General features: G+C 32.6%; 1 protein-coding gene across 1 annotated transcript in view; it reads left to right on the top strand.

Annotated features, from left to right (window-relative positions):
* The window catches only part of LOC118186833 (proclotting enzyme-like), a 71,260-nt gene extending 54,662 nt beyond the window's left edge, over positions 1–16,598 (top strand). The window contains exons 5-9 of the mRNA XM_035356993.2: positions 285–358; positions 1,167–1,282; positions 3,360–3,637; positions 10,488–10,627; positions 13,906–16,598. Of these exons, the coding sequence (XP_035212884.2) occupies positions 285–358; positions 1,167–1,282; positions 3,360–3,637; positions 10,488–10,627; positions 13,906–14,064 (767 nt within the window). The 3' untranslated portion in view covers positions 14,065–16,598. The remainder of the gene's footprint in view (positions 1–284; positions 359–1,166; positions 1,283–3,359; positions 3,638–10,487; positions 10,628–13,905) is intronic.
* The last annotated feature ends 225 nt before the right edge of the window (positions 16,599–16,823 follow it).

Below are 16,823 nucleotides of genomic sequence, written 5' to 3'. Positions count from 1 at the left end.
TGTATATCGATTTATGAGGTTGATAATCTAGCAAACTTTCATTTTTTTCCACATCCAAGGAGGTGTGAAATTTTTTTTTCTCTAAGAAAAAAGCAAATTTCAAGCAAGTAAAATAAATCTATTCCTTCTTTTGAAATACACAATATATTTTTGCTTTAAATGAGAAGGTAAACTCGAATTTGCTTTTAAATCCTGAAATACATACATTTCGGAATTGCTAAAATGTTAATGTTTCCACAATGTTAAAAACAATTCTCAGTGTTAATAGTATTTTCTTTGAAAAGGATGCGGGACGTCCGGCAGAGATGGTCGAATTGTGGGAGGATACGAAGCAAATCCTGGACAGTGGCCTTGGATGGTAGGTAAAGATGGTAGGTGTATCTGGTACGATAGTCTTTTCTGGATGATTTTTTTTGGAAGGGGAGGGGGCTGCTGAATTGCAACTTGCATTTCCTCTTTATTTTGCTATTTTGTAGAAGTTTGCACTAGAAGTAGAGCACTTGATATATACTAATTAAGCTTCTAATTATTAACTAATCATCATCATAATAATAGCAGTCACAATTATTAGTCTTCTAACAATATTATCCATTGCAATAGTAGGGGAAGTAAACTGGACAGTAGGCTTAGCATGTAGTCATTAATTAAGCATTTTGCCTAAGAAAGGTAAAAATAAAAATTCAAAAACTCATTTTTGCATTTCATATTGCGAAAAAATAACGATTTTTTTATATCGCTTAATTTACACTGTTCTAGTATTAAAAATTTAAGTATTGTAAAGCTTAGCTTTACTATTTTAGTATTTCAAAGCATTTTAATTTCGAATGATTCGGGAATATTGCTTAGTCGGAGTTCAGTTTCATAAACTTCCTTGTCATCTTATCATAATGATGCGACTGTAAAGTTTTATTAGTATTTTATTAGTTGATATATTAAAAGAAATTCACCTAAAACTAATTAATATAAATTTTCTGAGAACTTAGAGAAATAAATTTTTTATAGAAATATCAACCGATTATCATATGCAATTTTTTTTCACTTTCAAAACCAGAAAGATATCTTAACAGAGACTGAAGCTAAGTGACACTCTACGTGGTGTTTCAGAATATCTGAGACTAAAGCAATCTCATCCTTTCTAACAGTTTTCTCAATCTTTCCGTTTATAGGCAGCTATATTTTTGGACAGTCATCGTGGACGTGAATACTGGTGTGGAGGTGCAGTTATTGATCCTTGGTATATCCTGACTGCAGCCCATTGCCTATCAGACCAAAGAGGTCGAAAGTGAGTAAACGTATTAAAGTTTCGGATATGTAGTAAATATATTTAATAATATGAACACCTAGTTATGCATTTTGTTTGCATTTCTAGTATTTTTTTCAAACGTTCAGCATATTTTTACGTTCTTACGTTTAATCTAAGGTAGCTATTCATAATATGTAATTTATTTTGTTTTGTAAATTAGCAATAAAAACTAATAATAAATAATAATATTTAATATATTTTCAAATATAAAATTAATAATAACTGGTTATTTATTCAGAAGCTCAGCAGCTACATCCCATTTTTTTAGTCATCATATTTCGCATTACCTTAAGCAAAGCAGATGTGGGTTTTTATCTTTATTTATTAATAAAATCATAGTTAGTTCAAAATTCCTGCTTTAATGTATCCTCTAAGCGGATCTATCTCAGCGTGGTGTGCTTATCTTCTAAAATTTATTTATTATTTTGATATTATTTATATAATTAATGTTATGGATCTTAAGGAATACAAAACTTTTTTTTATCAATTTCCGTACTCTGAGGAAGTAACAGAAATTGTTCTTAAATAATAATTATAGTTTCACATTTTAAAATAAGATCTGCCAAGGAAGTAAGCGTGTAGTCAGAAATCATAAATACCTAAGCAAAACGAGCAGATACAAGCTCATGAGAAAGCTATCCATAAGTATTTTTACATTTTAAGATGAACTTTCAAACATTGGAAGCCAACAACTGTTTATCCATTTTCCAGTTTAAGGTGGAACTGGAAATTACGAAAATTTTAGATGCGGCCTGTTTACTTAAGTACTTTAACTCCGTAATTTAAGCATTTAACAATCCCGCTTTTTCTTCGGGTTCCTGGCTAAGTGGAAAGATGTTAGAAAAGACCCATAACTTAGATGTTTTTTCTGTATCCGATCGGGCATCACCGTAAAAGCTTGGTGATCATTTGAAATTTGAATCCATGACTTCTTTGTTGGTTTTCTGTTGGTTGCCATGATTAGTTGTTTTTACACACTATAATATCTCAAGTACTTCACAATGTAATTTACAATAACTGCAAGCAAGTGATTACAGTAATTTATGTCAACATAAAGAACTGACACCATAAGCAAATAACTGGCGAAGACGTAAAAGTATTTTCGCAGTAATGATCATTGATCGAGAAGCCGATGCGCCAACATTTCCTTCATTGTGTAATGGAAGGAACTGCCATTAAGTTTTGTTTGACGCTTGAGAAAGCAACATGCCCTTAGTAAATTCGTGATGATTACTTTCCATTAAGGCGAATTCATGCAAACTATTCTTCATAGAAATATGAGGATTGCATGCATACTGCTTATGCTCTGGCAAGTTCCCGCTCCAAAGGATAAAAGGATAAAAGATATTATTATATTTAATATTTCATTTAATTCAAGCTGAACAGAGATGTGAAACCTACGAAAGTTGCACAGTCATATTAACATCCATCAGACATTCGCAACTACATTAACGCGTACATTGTATAATAACTGTACGCAGCGACACGTTCGCATCGAGATAGGAAAGACAGGTTCGAATCACGGAAAAGGAATATATATATTTGTAAGAGTATGATGTCTGCGGCATGGAGGTACTTAAAATACTGTCGAACCTAAATAGTCTCTCGAGAAGTCTGACAGTGAAAACCCTTGGATCCATCCTTCGGGTAATTCTCCTTCAAAAGTGGACGGGGATGGGCAATATCCTACTGTTGCATCTCAAGGCTTAAGCCAACAACAGGCACGGTCCTTCCTTCTTAGCCACCATAAAAGGCATGGATTGGATCTGATTTTACTGTCAGACAAGTGAGATAAATCACAACAGTAACATAATTGATGCTGTAGTATAGCGAAGTCTTCGTCTTACCATAGCCATTAATATTATTTTAGCAAAAACCATTTTAGCATTTTTTTTGCTTATTTAAAAAAGCTTTCTTACCTCCTCTTCCCCCCAAAAAACAGAAGTTCCTTTCTTCGAATAGACATCTTATCCCCCCCCCGGGGGAAAAATGCAGTACATGACAAAAATTTAAAAGATTAGATAAAATAGCTATTATAATTATTGTTCTCTTATAGGTATCGTAAAGAACAGTTCACTGTGCGATTAGGAGACCATCATCTTTTCAGGACTGATGATTTCATGAATCCAATAGAGTTTAAAGTTTCTGCTGCCATCCCTCATCCTGAATTTTCAAGAAGTGGATTTTATAATGATATTGCTCTTTTGAAACTGAGAAATCCAATCACATATTCAGAATTTATAAGTCCGGTGTGTTTACCAACTCCAGGATTGAAAGCAAATCCTCTTGTTGGATACATGGGAACAGTCACAGGATGGGGAACCCTTTCGTACGGTGAGTTTACACATTAACGGATTTTAATGACTTATTACCAAGTTTTTCTGATCTTCGTTATTTATTGAAACACTTTGGAGGGAAAAACAGTGACCTTATGTAACTGTCAGTGTGTTTTGGGATGCAGCTGTACTTTTCTGAATTAAGGTTTTCCTAAATCATTTGTCAAAACTACATAACCAATTAAATGAATCCCCTAAATTTATCACCAGCGCTTTCATTAGTAATAATTGATAAAGTTATATTCAGTAGTATAAAGTGATTCGCAGCGATACCCACCAACAGTCAGCGTATTGTTCTACAGTAGTCTTTTAAATCGGCGGTTCTCAGCCTTTACGACTCTTTAACCCCTTCTCACAAAGTGTCATCCCCCTTCTCAAAGTATTTTAAGTGATGAGTCCCAAATGGTACGTAAAAGCTTAAAATTGATTTTTTAAAGTCTCTTCTGCTATAATTTCATATATAAGCTTTATTAGATTTAATAAATATATACTGTGATCATATAAATAATGCATAAATTATTATTATATAGGGTTATTCATAATTCCATGAAGAATTTAAAAACCGTAATAAATAAAACACACGATCCACGCCAAATATTAATGTACTAAAATAAAGGCAAAGTTACCAGACTTTTTTAATTCAAATGTCACAATTGCTCAGCGTGATCACTTCTGTAGATGAGGCAGACATCTATGTGATAATTCGTTTAAGTGCCAGTATATGCATAACTAATATAGATGTCATGATCCTGAAGACTAGGGAGCAGTGAAATCACAAAGTAAAACCTTGATCAACCCCCATAAGAAAAAAATCACATGTGATTAAATATGGAGACTTAATCCTCTCAGCGTTACGGTCGGAAAATTCCGTATAGAAGGTTGCCTTCTATATTCATGAAATATACATGAAAATATACATGAACATTTCTGCTAGCTTTTAATGTATATGGTTTCAATTTGGATGTATATCGGAAGAAAAGGAATCAAGGTACAAAATGAAAGAGTCATTTTTTAATTAAACTCAAGAAAATATCACTTATTCATGACATTTTGAGGAACTTTGAAATTTCAGGGCTAAGCCCGTAACGCTCGGAAAAAGGCCACTGCATTAACACGTTACAGCAATCTGTGTGCATCCTTATCCAGTTTAGTCAAATATTTTGATTGAGATATTCTGCGAAACATTCTCTAACTTTGTGGCAAATTCTGATTGGCAAATGATCTCGATAATGATCCAAGCAACAGTGAAACGGACAACTCTCATGGTAGAAGGTAAAATTACTGATTAAGTTAATTAATTACTGATTATTAATTACTGATTAAGGCACCAGTGCTTTACCATGGGGTCGAAAGGTACCCTTCGACTGTAACTTTCAGCGAGTGTAACGCTTTTTTCAGGGCTCGTTTCTTAACGAGCTCAATTTAGACATCATTTTTTAGTTATATTTGTATGCAATGTAATCTCTTAGTTTTCATATTCGGCAACTGGTGAGGGTGATATCTTTGGCGTTAAAGAATAACAAAGCGGTGTAATATAAACTTCACCTGCCAAGAAAAATTTATGTGCATATATGAGTCAAAAAGTATATATATGAGTTATGTACTGAAGTAGGAAAAATTTGTTTGATGTAATTTGATTGTCATAAAATTATGTTTTGAGTAGGAAATGGAAATTATATCTAATATTTATATTTTTATTAAGCTTTTATATTTAAAAATGCTCTAAAATAATTTAGTTTTATGCAAGAAATGAGAGGACAGAAATTATTTTAGAGATTTTACAATTAAAAAAATATGTTTTCCTTAGCACTGGTAATATAGCCGCCTTCGCCTGGATTCATTTTCTGAGCTGTGCACTCTCTCCTTCTATTTTAGATTTCGTGGTTTTACTTTTACGTATATCAGTCTCTCAAAATCTCTTTTTTAGAATATTTGCCTTTTAATGAACTCAGTAATTTAAAATAGGTATGAACTCAATTATTTGAAACAGCCTGCCACCGAAAGAAGATTTTATGCCACGATCCTTAAATGAGCCTTTAAAAAATTCCCTTTACTCATCATGAAAGACATTTTTTACTAGAAATAATCCTAAAAGTATTCTTATCATACCATTTCATCTTTCTATAAATTACAAATTTGCTTGAATTTTCTGAAGTTCAGTTTTCAGGTCATATTCTCACCTATCAGTAAAATTTGTAGATGGATTCTTAAATATTTCATCTGTGATTTTTAATTCTTGGAGAATTACAGCATATCTTGTCAATGTGATGTGATACATATCGGCGAAACTGAAAAGTTTTGAAATTCCTTATCAAGGAATATGAGTCTTATATTCTAGAAGGACAAATAGACAAATCTTTGACAGCTAATCACAGATTTGTATTTTATCCCCTTTCTGATCGTAGATTGCGAAGATTATGAAGCTTCTTCAGTTAGTAAATGAGATTTTCATAAAACCTAACACATTTTTTTTTATTTAAGTAGTAATAATAGTATAGTTTTTCACATTTTCATCTCATATCTCAATCCTGTCATCTCATCTCATTTCTCAAATCATTCTAATAATTTCAGTTTTTCAAGTTCCATTTATATTTTTCTTGATAGAGCAGGTTACGTTTTTTTTCGCTTTGCTCTATCCGCATCCATAATTTGCTCTGCTCCAGACTTTGCATGTAAAAATCGTTTCGCTCTTTCCATTTCTGTCATTTCTATCTCCCTTCTGAATTACAGGGGCCTATGCTTGATTGCTCTCGGAATTAATTTCAATATGTAGGCCAACGTAAAGATTTTTTTGGCGTGTATGTGTGTTATTTTAAAATCTATACTCTCTCTAGCATTAAATAAAGAAAATAAAATATGCTACTTCTCTATAAACTTTCTCGCTATATATCCTGGCGTCGGTAACGCCCATTTAGCGGATAAATATGCACAAATTTTATTAACACATTATCGCATGTTTTCATCTAAATGTTCAAGTTGTCAGCTAAATGTACTGTCGGCTAAACGTATTGCCGGTTGAACATGCTATGGGATAAATGTCTTGCTGGTTAAATGGACTAGTCGGACATCGTGCCTTCGCGATCTAGTTGGAAGCACGTCCGCCTGGAAATCGGGAGGTCCAGAGCTCGAACCCAGGCCAGGACACCGCTCCTTTTTCATATTTCCTATTTTGGAAACCTAACAGATTCTACATGCATCTTATTTAAGAATACATATTACTCGTACATTTATAAAATTAAATTCTAGTAGTACAAACGAAAATGAGATAAATTTCTCAGAAGTTTTAAAGCAAATATAATATTTTTATGCAGAAAATCAGTCAACTATAGTTAAAAATTAAAAATGCTGTTATGGCTATTATTAAGGATTTGTTCAATTAGCTGCATAAAAAATTCTAATAGCAGTTTTTGTTAAGTACTTTTATTTCACTTAGAACACATTTCAAATTAAATAGAGATTTTTGAGTCCAAAATTAGAAAGGAAGAAAAACTCAACATACTGGGTTTTCAATACCGGTGAGTCAATAGCTATAGCACATTTTTCCCAATGAATAAGGAGGGCCTGAGCACGAGACGGGGTCCCACTAATATATATACATCAAGAAAAGGCAGACAGGTTGACTTTATATCTGGTTTTCCTCAAATTCTTCTACGACATCCCCGATCATACTCCTGGCATTTAGTTAAAATATTTTTTAGATATCTAGATAATCGCCACTGGTTTTTACTTTTCGAAAGAAAGTAAAATTTTATCATTTTTCTTGTAATTAAAAGTAGATTTCTTTGAAATTTTTATTGTGGCATCCAAGTGATCACTTGGATTTCATGTGATGACACTCAATGCATTTAACTTCACGAATGTTAAATTGACATATATGATTTTGCAGTCTCTTTTCATTGCCTTATACCAAAAGTAAATATACATCAGAAGATCTAGATTGCACAGTTGACACATTGCGTCAGCTGACACAGACCCTTCGCGACATATTTTTACAAATTTGGGATTTCAATTCTGATTTTTGTATATGTATCGAGCGCTTCTTAACAAGACGCCAAACATAAGAGCTCCCGAATATAATAAAAAGTTCCCGAATACATTCCGCAAGCATTCAACAGATATCTAATTAAGAAACAGCTCTCCCAACACGAACAGCTACTGTGTTACACTGCGTAACAATATAATTCAAAGCACAACATAAACAATATCCTCTATTTTGTAGCATAGCTGTGCTTCTCTGAACAATATGCTAATGAATGCTATGGTCCATTCTAGGCATTCTCCCACTGGATAGTGGATAGTGTGAGGCAACTCTGGCCGACGTATTATAAACAGACATATCCCAGTCTTCCATTAACGTTCTATTTTTATTTTTTCACATTCAATAAAAGGTGCCATATTGTCATTTAGTTTTCCTTTTCAATACCTCTGATCCTAAAAAATGATATAGACACATTTTTGAGCAATGGCAGATGATAATATAGGACTGCAACTACATACCTATGTCTATTCCACATTGTCCTAACACGCAATAATATCACTTATAGTAATCAAATAAATAGATCGAAGCATGTGGATATACAGCGGCCTTGAAACAACATTAGTGTAACTTATATTAGGGTCGGTTGTAGAGCCAGTGCTTGAGTACCAGCAGAAATTTGGGGCGACAAAAGTTTTAAAATTAAGGAACCACAGGAGGCAGAATTCAGTAGCCTCAGAGATTCAACTGAGCGGCAAATAGCCTAGCGGTTTTTGAAAGCCCTGGCCGGTTATTGAAACTTAAAGTAATTTCTAAGATGCTGATTTTGAATTAGTTAAGTATATAGAAACATATTCTAAAAATCAGCTCAACAAATGGCATACAGCACTGACTTATTTATTTTATATTTATTAATATTATTAATTTGTTCCCTTGTAACGTAGAATTTTTATCCGATGAAGTAACAGGAATTTGACAAGTTCAGTTTTTAAGCTTCTAGCTAAATTAACTTTACTTTGCTGGCTACATCTTTACTTGAACTGTGAAGGGACTATTCGCTAAGTTCAAAATGTATCAATGACAGGACGTAAGAAGGGCGAAAAGACCCTTCTATTCAACTCAAGAAAGAATTTACAGACGGCATTCCTGGTGCTTGCAGACTTAGTCAATACTTATGGTTACAACTCAAAATAGAAATATAAAAAATAAAACTAAATAATTAGCCGAAGTTGCACAGAGATAACGCGAGTTGGCTCAAGCCCTACTGTTGATGTATACCAATCGGCAATTAATATTAGCCGTAAAATAGCAAAATTAAATCAGCGTAAAAACGTGGTCGAACGGAAGAACATGCTCTGTCTGAAATAACTCAGACAGCAACTTAAACAGTATCTTTCTATCCTAGTCTGCATAACACGTGAAACTGAACTATCATTCTGGTAGGAAATGGAAGTAAGGGAAGAGAGAAAAGATAAGTAACTAAAGAAAAACTGGTTAGTTTAAAATTAAATGATTCTTTACACCAGCGTCTCTTAAACTGTGGGTCGCGACTACTAGGAGAGTCGCGGGATCTACAGAAGGGGGTCTCAAAAAAATTTAGCAGTTTTGATATTTCTTTAACTTATTATAATAATTTTGCAATTATCAAATATATTTACACAATGTATCTGAGAATAGATAAAAATAAGCCAATACAGACAAAGAAAAAAGGGAAACGTTTCGACGCATTCTTTTTATAATAGAAACGTTCATTTTTATTTGCTTTGCACGTGACGCTGTCATTTCGTCTGTTACTTATTTAAAATTTTCACATTGTTGTATGTCTTAAAATTAGAAATAAAGTTAATGACCTAAAACTGCAGTAGTATATTACAGCACAAGTGAAAAAATTGACAGTTTCATACACGCGTGTGTCGGATTTGCGCAATGCTTATGCATGCTTTATGGGGGTCCTACAAAATTTTCGTAAATATTATGGGGTCCTGGGGGTCGCGAAAAAAGCTCAGTGATAAAAAGGGGTCACGACTGAAAAACGTTTAAGAAACCCCGCTTTACACAATAACATGCTGTACAGTTAACAAATAAATCAAAATTAAAGATAGAAAATATGGTGAAACATGTTTCATAAGTTGAAATTCCTGTTATTGTAAAAGATATTTTTTCAAATTTTCTTTTTCTAATTGCTACTGAGCTGCAGATAAAGTAATATAACTGTTTCGATTATTGCTAACGCATTAGTGAAAATTAGCTATGAAAAAGTACCTAGAAAATATCCAATATATGACCTTTTTTTGGAAAACTGAGTAATTTTACACTAAATGACGTTGCTGGCACGACAGCCCTAGGGCTATGGCTGCTTGCGCGCAGACACGCACTACATGTTTGTCAGAACCAACATTGGTTTTACCTTATTTGTGTCCTTAAACCAAAGACAAGTTCCTTAATTTCATATTAAACTTTCCAGGATGTCTTATTATTTAGATGAAGTAGGTAATAATAATTCTCAAAGAAACTACGTGAAACAAATGAAAAATTATTAAAACGTAGTAACGAGAAGTGAAAAATTGCAGTAAATACATTTTTCTTGAAGATGACTCCTAGATGACTTATCAAAATCTAATTATTGAGGCTTTTTGATTTTTGGTTTAGGAATAAAAATCAGAACACTAACTGTTTGCCAAAATTTCATAGTAAATTTAGAGTCTTGAAATGTTACTTCTCTATTTTAGCTTATTTAATCGGATTAAAGAAATCGCAGAAACAATTAATAACATGTGGAGAAGTGTATAAGATATTTTAAACATCGTGAATTCCCAGTATTCAAATAAAATTGAAAGTCATCAACTATGCTATTTTTCCCCTTGTTTAATAGGTGGTTCTGGTAGCGGCTCCTTACAACAAGTAACTATGCCTATCTGGGATAACACGGATTGTAACAGGAGGTATTTCCAACCAATTACAAAAGGTTTCATATGTGCTGGATTTTTTGACGGTGGGAAAGATGCGTGTCAAGTAAGTATCTTAAATTTATTATGAAATGAGTTATATTATAAGACTTACAAGTGTTATATCATTTCAAAATCAATTACCCATTCAAAAATGCATTTAAATAATGACATTTAATGAAATATGTTATTTTAATGATTTAGAGTATTGCGTTGCTTATTTTAAAATTGCGTGAAGCTTTACATACAAATCGGGTAAAATTTGATAATTTAAATACTTCACTAAATTTTGAAATTTGGCGATTTGCTTAACTCTCGAAATTTTCAATAACCATCCAATAATACAGCCAATAAAATGACTTGGTTTTAGTCATCCATATTATGTCATTAAATATTCAGTATCCAACCTAACTCTAGACGAATATTAATTATATAAGTCTTCTGAATTAAAAGTTGAAAATTAATACCATTTTAATGGTGGAGTACGCCAGGTGGCGTCTTAAATAAAGCCTACGCAGTCTATGGGAAACGCCAGCTAGCATTTTATGTGAAAAAGAAATATTTCCCAGATATTGAAAATAAAACCATGAATCGTTGTTTTTAATTATTATAGTTGCTAAATTAATTGAGATACTGATTTGAACTCTAAATGTGCATTTTTTTACGTGTACCAAAGCACTTTATGAAAATGCACTTTTTTGTGAGAGCCAGAGGACATGACAATGTCATTATTTTAAGTAACCCCAGCCCACCAGTGGTCGGCAGTTAAAAATGCTGAGAAATGGTAGTTCAACCCGGTTCTCGGCGAACTTCACAAAAATTTCCGTGGTTTTTCCTCCATATGTAACATCAATATAGGCCAGCTTTCCTTAGAAAGTTGTCTAGACGTATAGTTCTCGTGTGCTTTGCCATATTCAAGTAACCTAACTTAACTTAATCCCACGTGTGACGTGAATAGGACCTAGTTCCTTTCAAAAAATCGGCCACTAGCGACCGAGCGGTAAAATCGCTGATTACTGGTAGTTCCAACCTGAGTTAGATTCCAGTCGAACGGACTGGCTGCATGGGTGTTTTCGTGGTTTTAGCCATATGTACCGTGTATACGAGCCAGTTTCCCTTAGAAAGTCCTCCATAACGATATCTTTCCCCCTAGGCAGATAGCCCTACTGTGCTTTGCCATAATCAGTTAAACAAAACCAGTTTTGATCTGATTGATATGGATCAAAGTTTTGATCCATATCAATCTTTCAGAAAGGCGTCACTTCCTTTAAGCAGATAACTCTTGGATCTTTTACCGTAATCTAAGTAATCCGCTCCATTCAAATAACACCGATTATTAGAACTCCGAAAACTAACTCTTTTTTACAGGAAAAACACACACACATACAAAATGTATTTTGTACCGGGACTTGAACTCAGATCGAACAATCAGCATTCGAGCTAGTGCTAAAAGGATTTTACCACTTGAGAAATGGAACAGTAAGCTGTCATTTCTTTTGATTGGCTTGGTTTATTTAACTACGGCAAACAACTAAAGGTTATCTGTCTAAGGTAAGGGATGATCTTCTTGAGGACTTTCTAAGGGAATCTTGCTCGTATACACGTTACATATGGTAAATCCACGAAGAAACCTAAAATGTCAGCCCGTTCGCCTGAAATCGAATCGATATCGAAGAGTGTCCACCGACTTTAGCGCGCTGCCACTGCTGGGCGACAACTCATCTGAATTTGGAAAAATATTTTAAACGTTGTTTTACGATAGAAAATACTTAGTTCTTGTAAGGAACTGGATCAGAAAACTCTTTCACTGGGATAGGGTTTAACATGAAAAGCAAAATTAACAGAAACCTTAATTTATTTTCGTAATTAAACAAATTTTGATCTACTGAACCGTTCTTTCCGTTAAGTTACCAATATTGCCCATTTTCCTTAGAATATTCTCTTCGAAGGTACTTTTTTCCTTAGGCAAATAGCTCTCGTATGCTTTTCCGTATTCATTTAAATAAACACCAGATCCTTAATGTAAAATAATATAACTCTGGTACTCTGGTCGTAAATTTTTTTAATTGGAACCCTCTTTGTTCTCAGAATTTCAACTGTCACCGCTAATCTATCAGTAAAAGAAGAATTTTAATTTGCCATGCAATATTTTCTTTTAGTTTTCGTTGAAATTTATTAACATATTAAGTTTAATCGTCTTAAACCTTAAAAAGTAAAAAAAAAAAAAATATTTGAAGAAAGAACTGCATTCGAAATTTGACAAACATTTAAAAAGGTCGTTTTATGCGGCAAAAAATATTTCTGATGAGTAGTTTACCAGTTAGACAGTTGCAAGGATCCGTTTAAAATATCTGCAAGCAGCTTTTGATTTTCGTTGAAATTTCTACCAAAAATACCATTACATCAAATACCATTATACCAACTACCTAGCCACTTACTACTATTACATCAACTTCGAATCAAGTAAAATCTTAAGAATTTTAATTACAGGATAATTAACTCTTCTTAGAATTTTAAGCTTAAGAATTTTAATTACAGGTTAATTAACTCTTTACACTCAAATTGTTTTCGGGACTAACCTACCAGCATCTCGACGGTACTTGTTCGCGAATATGTCGATTACAAATAACGAAATTACAAAATAAACTTATGAACAAATATAAAACTCAGTGCAAGTTTTGATCCATATCAATCTATACTTACGAGTTGCGTTCATTTTTGAAGGTCTATTTCTTTTAGGCGACAGTTTTAAGCCTTACTTACCTCTCTTTTGAAACTATACAATGTATTACGAGCAGCAAAATCAAATTTACGTTACAAACACAACTGCTCATTATCCCTCTCTTTTGAACTTAAGTGATCACACGTTCTTTTCAAACGTAACATCGGCTGATATTTTATATATACCTTGGTATATAAGTGAAACGTTAGTTTGATGTTGCATGTGATTTCAAGGGAAAAATGTAAGGAAAAGTACATTTTTTCAAAAGCGTTGTGTTGTGGCAACTTATGCCAGTGCAATCACTAATAGGCTTTAATGCAGCCTGATATGGGACATTCGAATGGTATGCTAGACTTACAATGTCTCCTTAGAGGGAACAACCGAATGCAAACGGTTACAAATAAGAGTTATTAATTGCACAATACTGTACAAATAAAAACTGGTTATAATAATAGAAACCTGCAATACAGATGACTGTCGCAATGTCGGAAGCTAACATGACAGTGTTCCTGCATTCAATATATTTTTATTCTCACTAGTAGAAAAATAGGTGTTCTAAAAATTAATTTCAGGATATTTAAAACAGTAAAAACAAATAACAGTAAAGTTTTTTCCTTTTGCAGGGAGACTCCGGCAGCCCTATGATAATTCCCGACAGAACAAGACACTGGACTGTGGTGGGCGTGGTTTCTTTCGGAAGTAAATGTGCCCAAGCAGGTTATCCAGGTGTATATACCAGAGTGACAGAATATTTAGACTGGATTAATGAAAACATGGAATGAAAGGTCCATGAATATAGTCATTAAGAAGGTAGCTTGTGATAAGTGACCAAATGTATAAAACTTAAGACAAAGAATGCCAGTCAAAATGTGGTAGATTTATGTTCTTCTATTTATATGTAAACTAAAAGTCACGAAGATATGAAGCCATCTGAACTGTTACACTTTCATTTAATTTAAATTTGACAGAAGTTTAAAAAAAGTTTCATTTACAACTTCACCATCAAAACAGCATTTTCTGATGAATGCATAATCATGAACCAAATTTCAATTTTGGAGAAAATAAGGTAGTTTTCATTTGAACTCTTCAAAGCTTTCAATTATGATTTCATCATTTCCAAGAAATAATGTTTTTAGTTTTTCAACAAATTTTTTCTTTTATCTCTGCAGAGCATTTGTTTAGTCACTATAAAATCTGAATTAATATTCATACTTAGGTTTGACAAATCATTCTTTCAGAAGTAACCATATTGCTTGTTTTTCCTGTAACAACATGTCGACGGTGGATTTTATGAAAAATGTTTGATGACGTTTTGATACTGTAATGATTCTAAGTCTTAACACCATCTTCCATTGATTAAGATATAAGTAATACGTTATTACATCAGCATAAGCTAGATAAACCACTAACTTTGCTTTAAATTACTCCGTTTATTTGTTTTGTGTTAAACGATACATTAGACAACTTTCCTGTGCTATGGTTGCTTAACATCCTAAAACAGGCCACTCATTAAAAGATTATCTTTCCTTTCTATTCATACGTAAATTTGATGATTGATTTGTCTCTATGCTGCTGTTCCCCGAAAGCAGCTTTATTTCTACAAACTGCCAAAGACAAAGTAATGCTAATACGACTCTAGTGTCAGTTTTTAAATGTTTTCTAAAACTTATGAGATACCGATAAAATATTCCATATTTTTAGTGATATACAAATGTCATGTACTTTCTAAATGAATTAATGCCGGTCCATTAGGCCTTCGATCAAATACTTCGGCAAGCTCTTTAGGAGAATAAAGGTCTAAGAAAAGAACCACAAATAGTGCTTTATTAGCTTGATGGTCACAGTAATTAACTCGAGGCCGATAATTCTCTGTTTTGATTTTCGGTCTTCGAAGGGTCTGTATGAGATATTTAAATGCTAAAGTTTAGATCGCATGGAAAATCTCCATATGGTTTGGCTTAAAACTAATTCAAACAGAACTATCAAATGCAAACAGAAGGATTTTTCCCATAATATCGATTTTATATTCATAGCGCTGCATATTTATTAAGGTAACACGGAAGCACCATAAGCTGAGTCTAATTTAAACACTAGAAAAAGTACTACGTATGATATATGCTAAATGCAATTCGTAAACAAAACAGGAATATTAGGATAAATTTTTTATTTGTCATTTAGTTCAATAAGCACGAGCTTATGTAAGTTGTGCTTATTTTAAACTACGTGTAAGTAACAGATTAATAGTCATTAACAAAGCTTAATTATAATTCCCTTAACTGCTTGTTTATTTAGTATAACTTTAAATGCTGAAAAAGCTATAATTCGGCCACCACAACTTATAAAAATAACAGCTGATATTAGAAACAAAGGGCAGAAGAGTATAAAGCGACGTTATATAAAAAGAAGAAATTTTAACCTGGAAACAAAAGACAAAATTTTTGGAGGTCGGTTGCGTGTTAAATAGCAAAATTTCATGATCTATAATTTAAACTAATATTTTCGCTGCCGTGGATTTAAACTAACATCTTCCAAGAAGGGAAAAAATTTCCGCCAGTTTCGAAACAATAATGCAAACAACTAATACATAAGTAAATAAGAATTATGTAATACGTTTCAAGACTGACACGAGCATTTAAAAATCAGTCGAGTTCTGCCAATGTATCAATACAGTTACAGAATCAAGATTTTCATTTAAGTATGCGTAATATTGATACATTACATTATACATACATAGTTTTCTTACCTTACTATATGTTTTTAAACTTAGATAAAGGAATAATTTGACACTGAAACTATTTGTAGGCATAGACAGACAACGGAAAACGATTTTATGTAACTTTAGAAAACATTCTTTACTAAAGCTGAGAGTAATTCAAATGTTTGGATTCCGATTTTGAAGTACAGTTAGTTTTCGTATAATTTCTACTGAGAGGTAATGTTAAAGTTATTAAAATATCGAAAATAATAACATAATTTAACAGAAATTAAAAATAATAAGAAAGAAAGCCCGAAATTCAGGACTGATTTGACATTCGCGGGAAATTTTGATACTTGTGTAATTACAGAAAATTTTCTAAAATCTGAAAAAAATTATCCGGAAATACGTGTCTGAAAAAGTTACTATTATAATCTTTGCCTATTTGCAACTTTATTATTAAGAAAAGAAAAACGGTAAAGGGCATAATGAAACTAATTTGAGAAGTATACAAATTAATGAACTTTCATTTTTTAACATATATTGACGTCTTGTCATACATTGAATAAAGAGAACTGTATTTTTTATAGTAATAGCAGTTTCATTAAAGTTTCTAGTCTACCTGTGTCTTTATTTACTTTCATTTTACCTACACTCTGAATCCAAAATAAATTTGTGAGTTTAGAAAATGAAATTTTATCTCATCCATTAAGAAATATTGCAGCCAATGTGTGATTTTTTTCAATCTCATCAATGGCTTGAAATCAATTCAAATGCTTTTGTTACTTATATTTATAAAATCATGGTACCAGTAACCATGGATTAATCTCATTGAACTAAGAAAGT

The sequence above is a fragment of the Stegodyphus dumicola genome, chromosome X1 (assembly GCF_044657685.1).
Source record: "Stegodyphus dumicola isolate Sdum_Otavi_A_Nest chromosome X1, ASM4465768v1".
NCBI classification, from domain to species: Eukaryota; Metazoa; Arthropoda; class Arachnida; order Araneae; family Eresidae; genus Stegodyphus; species Stegodyphus dumicola.
Note: the sequence above shows the minus strand (reverse complement) of the source record. Positions and strands in the feature narration are given on the sequence as shown.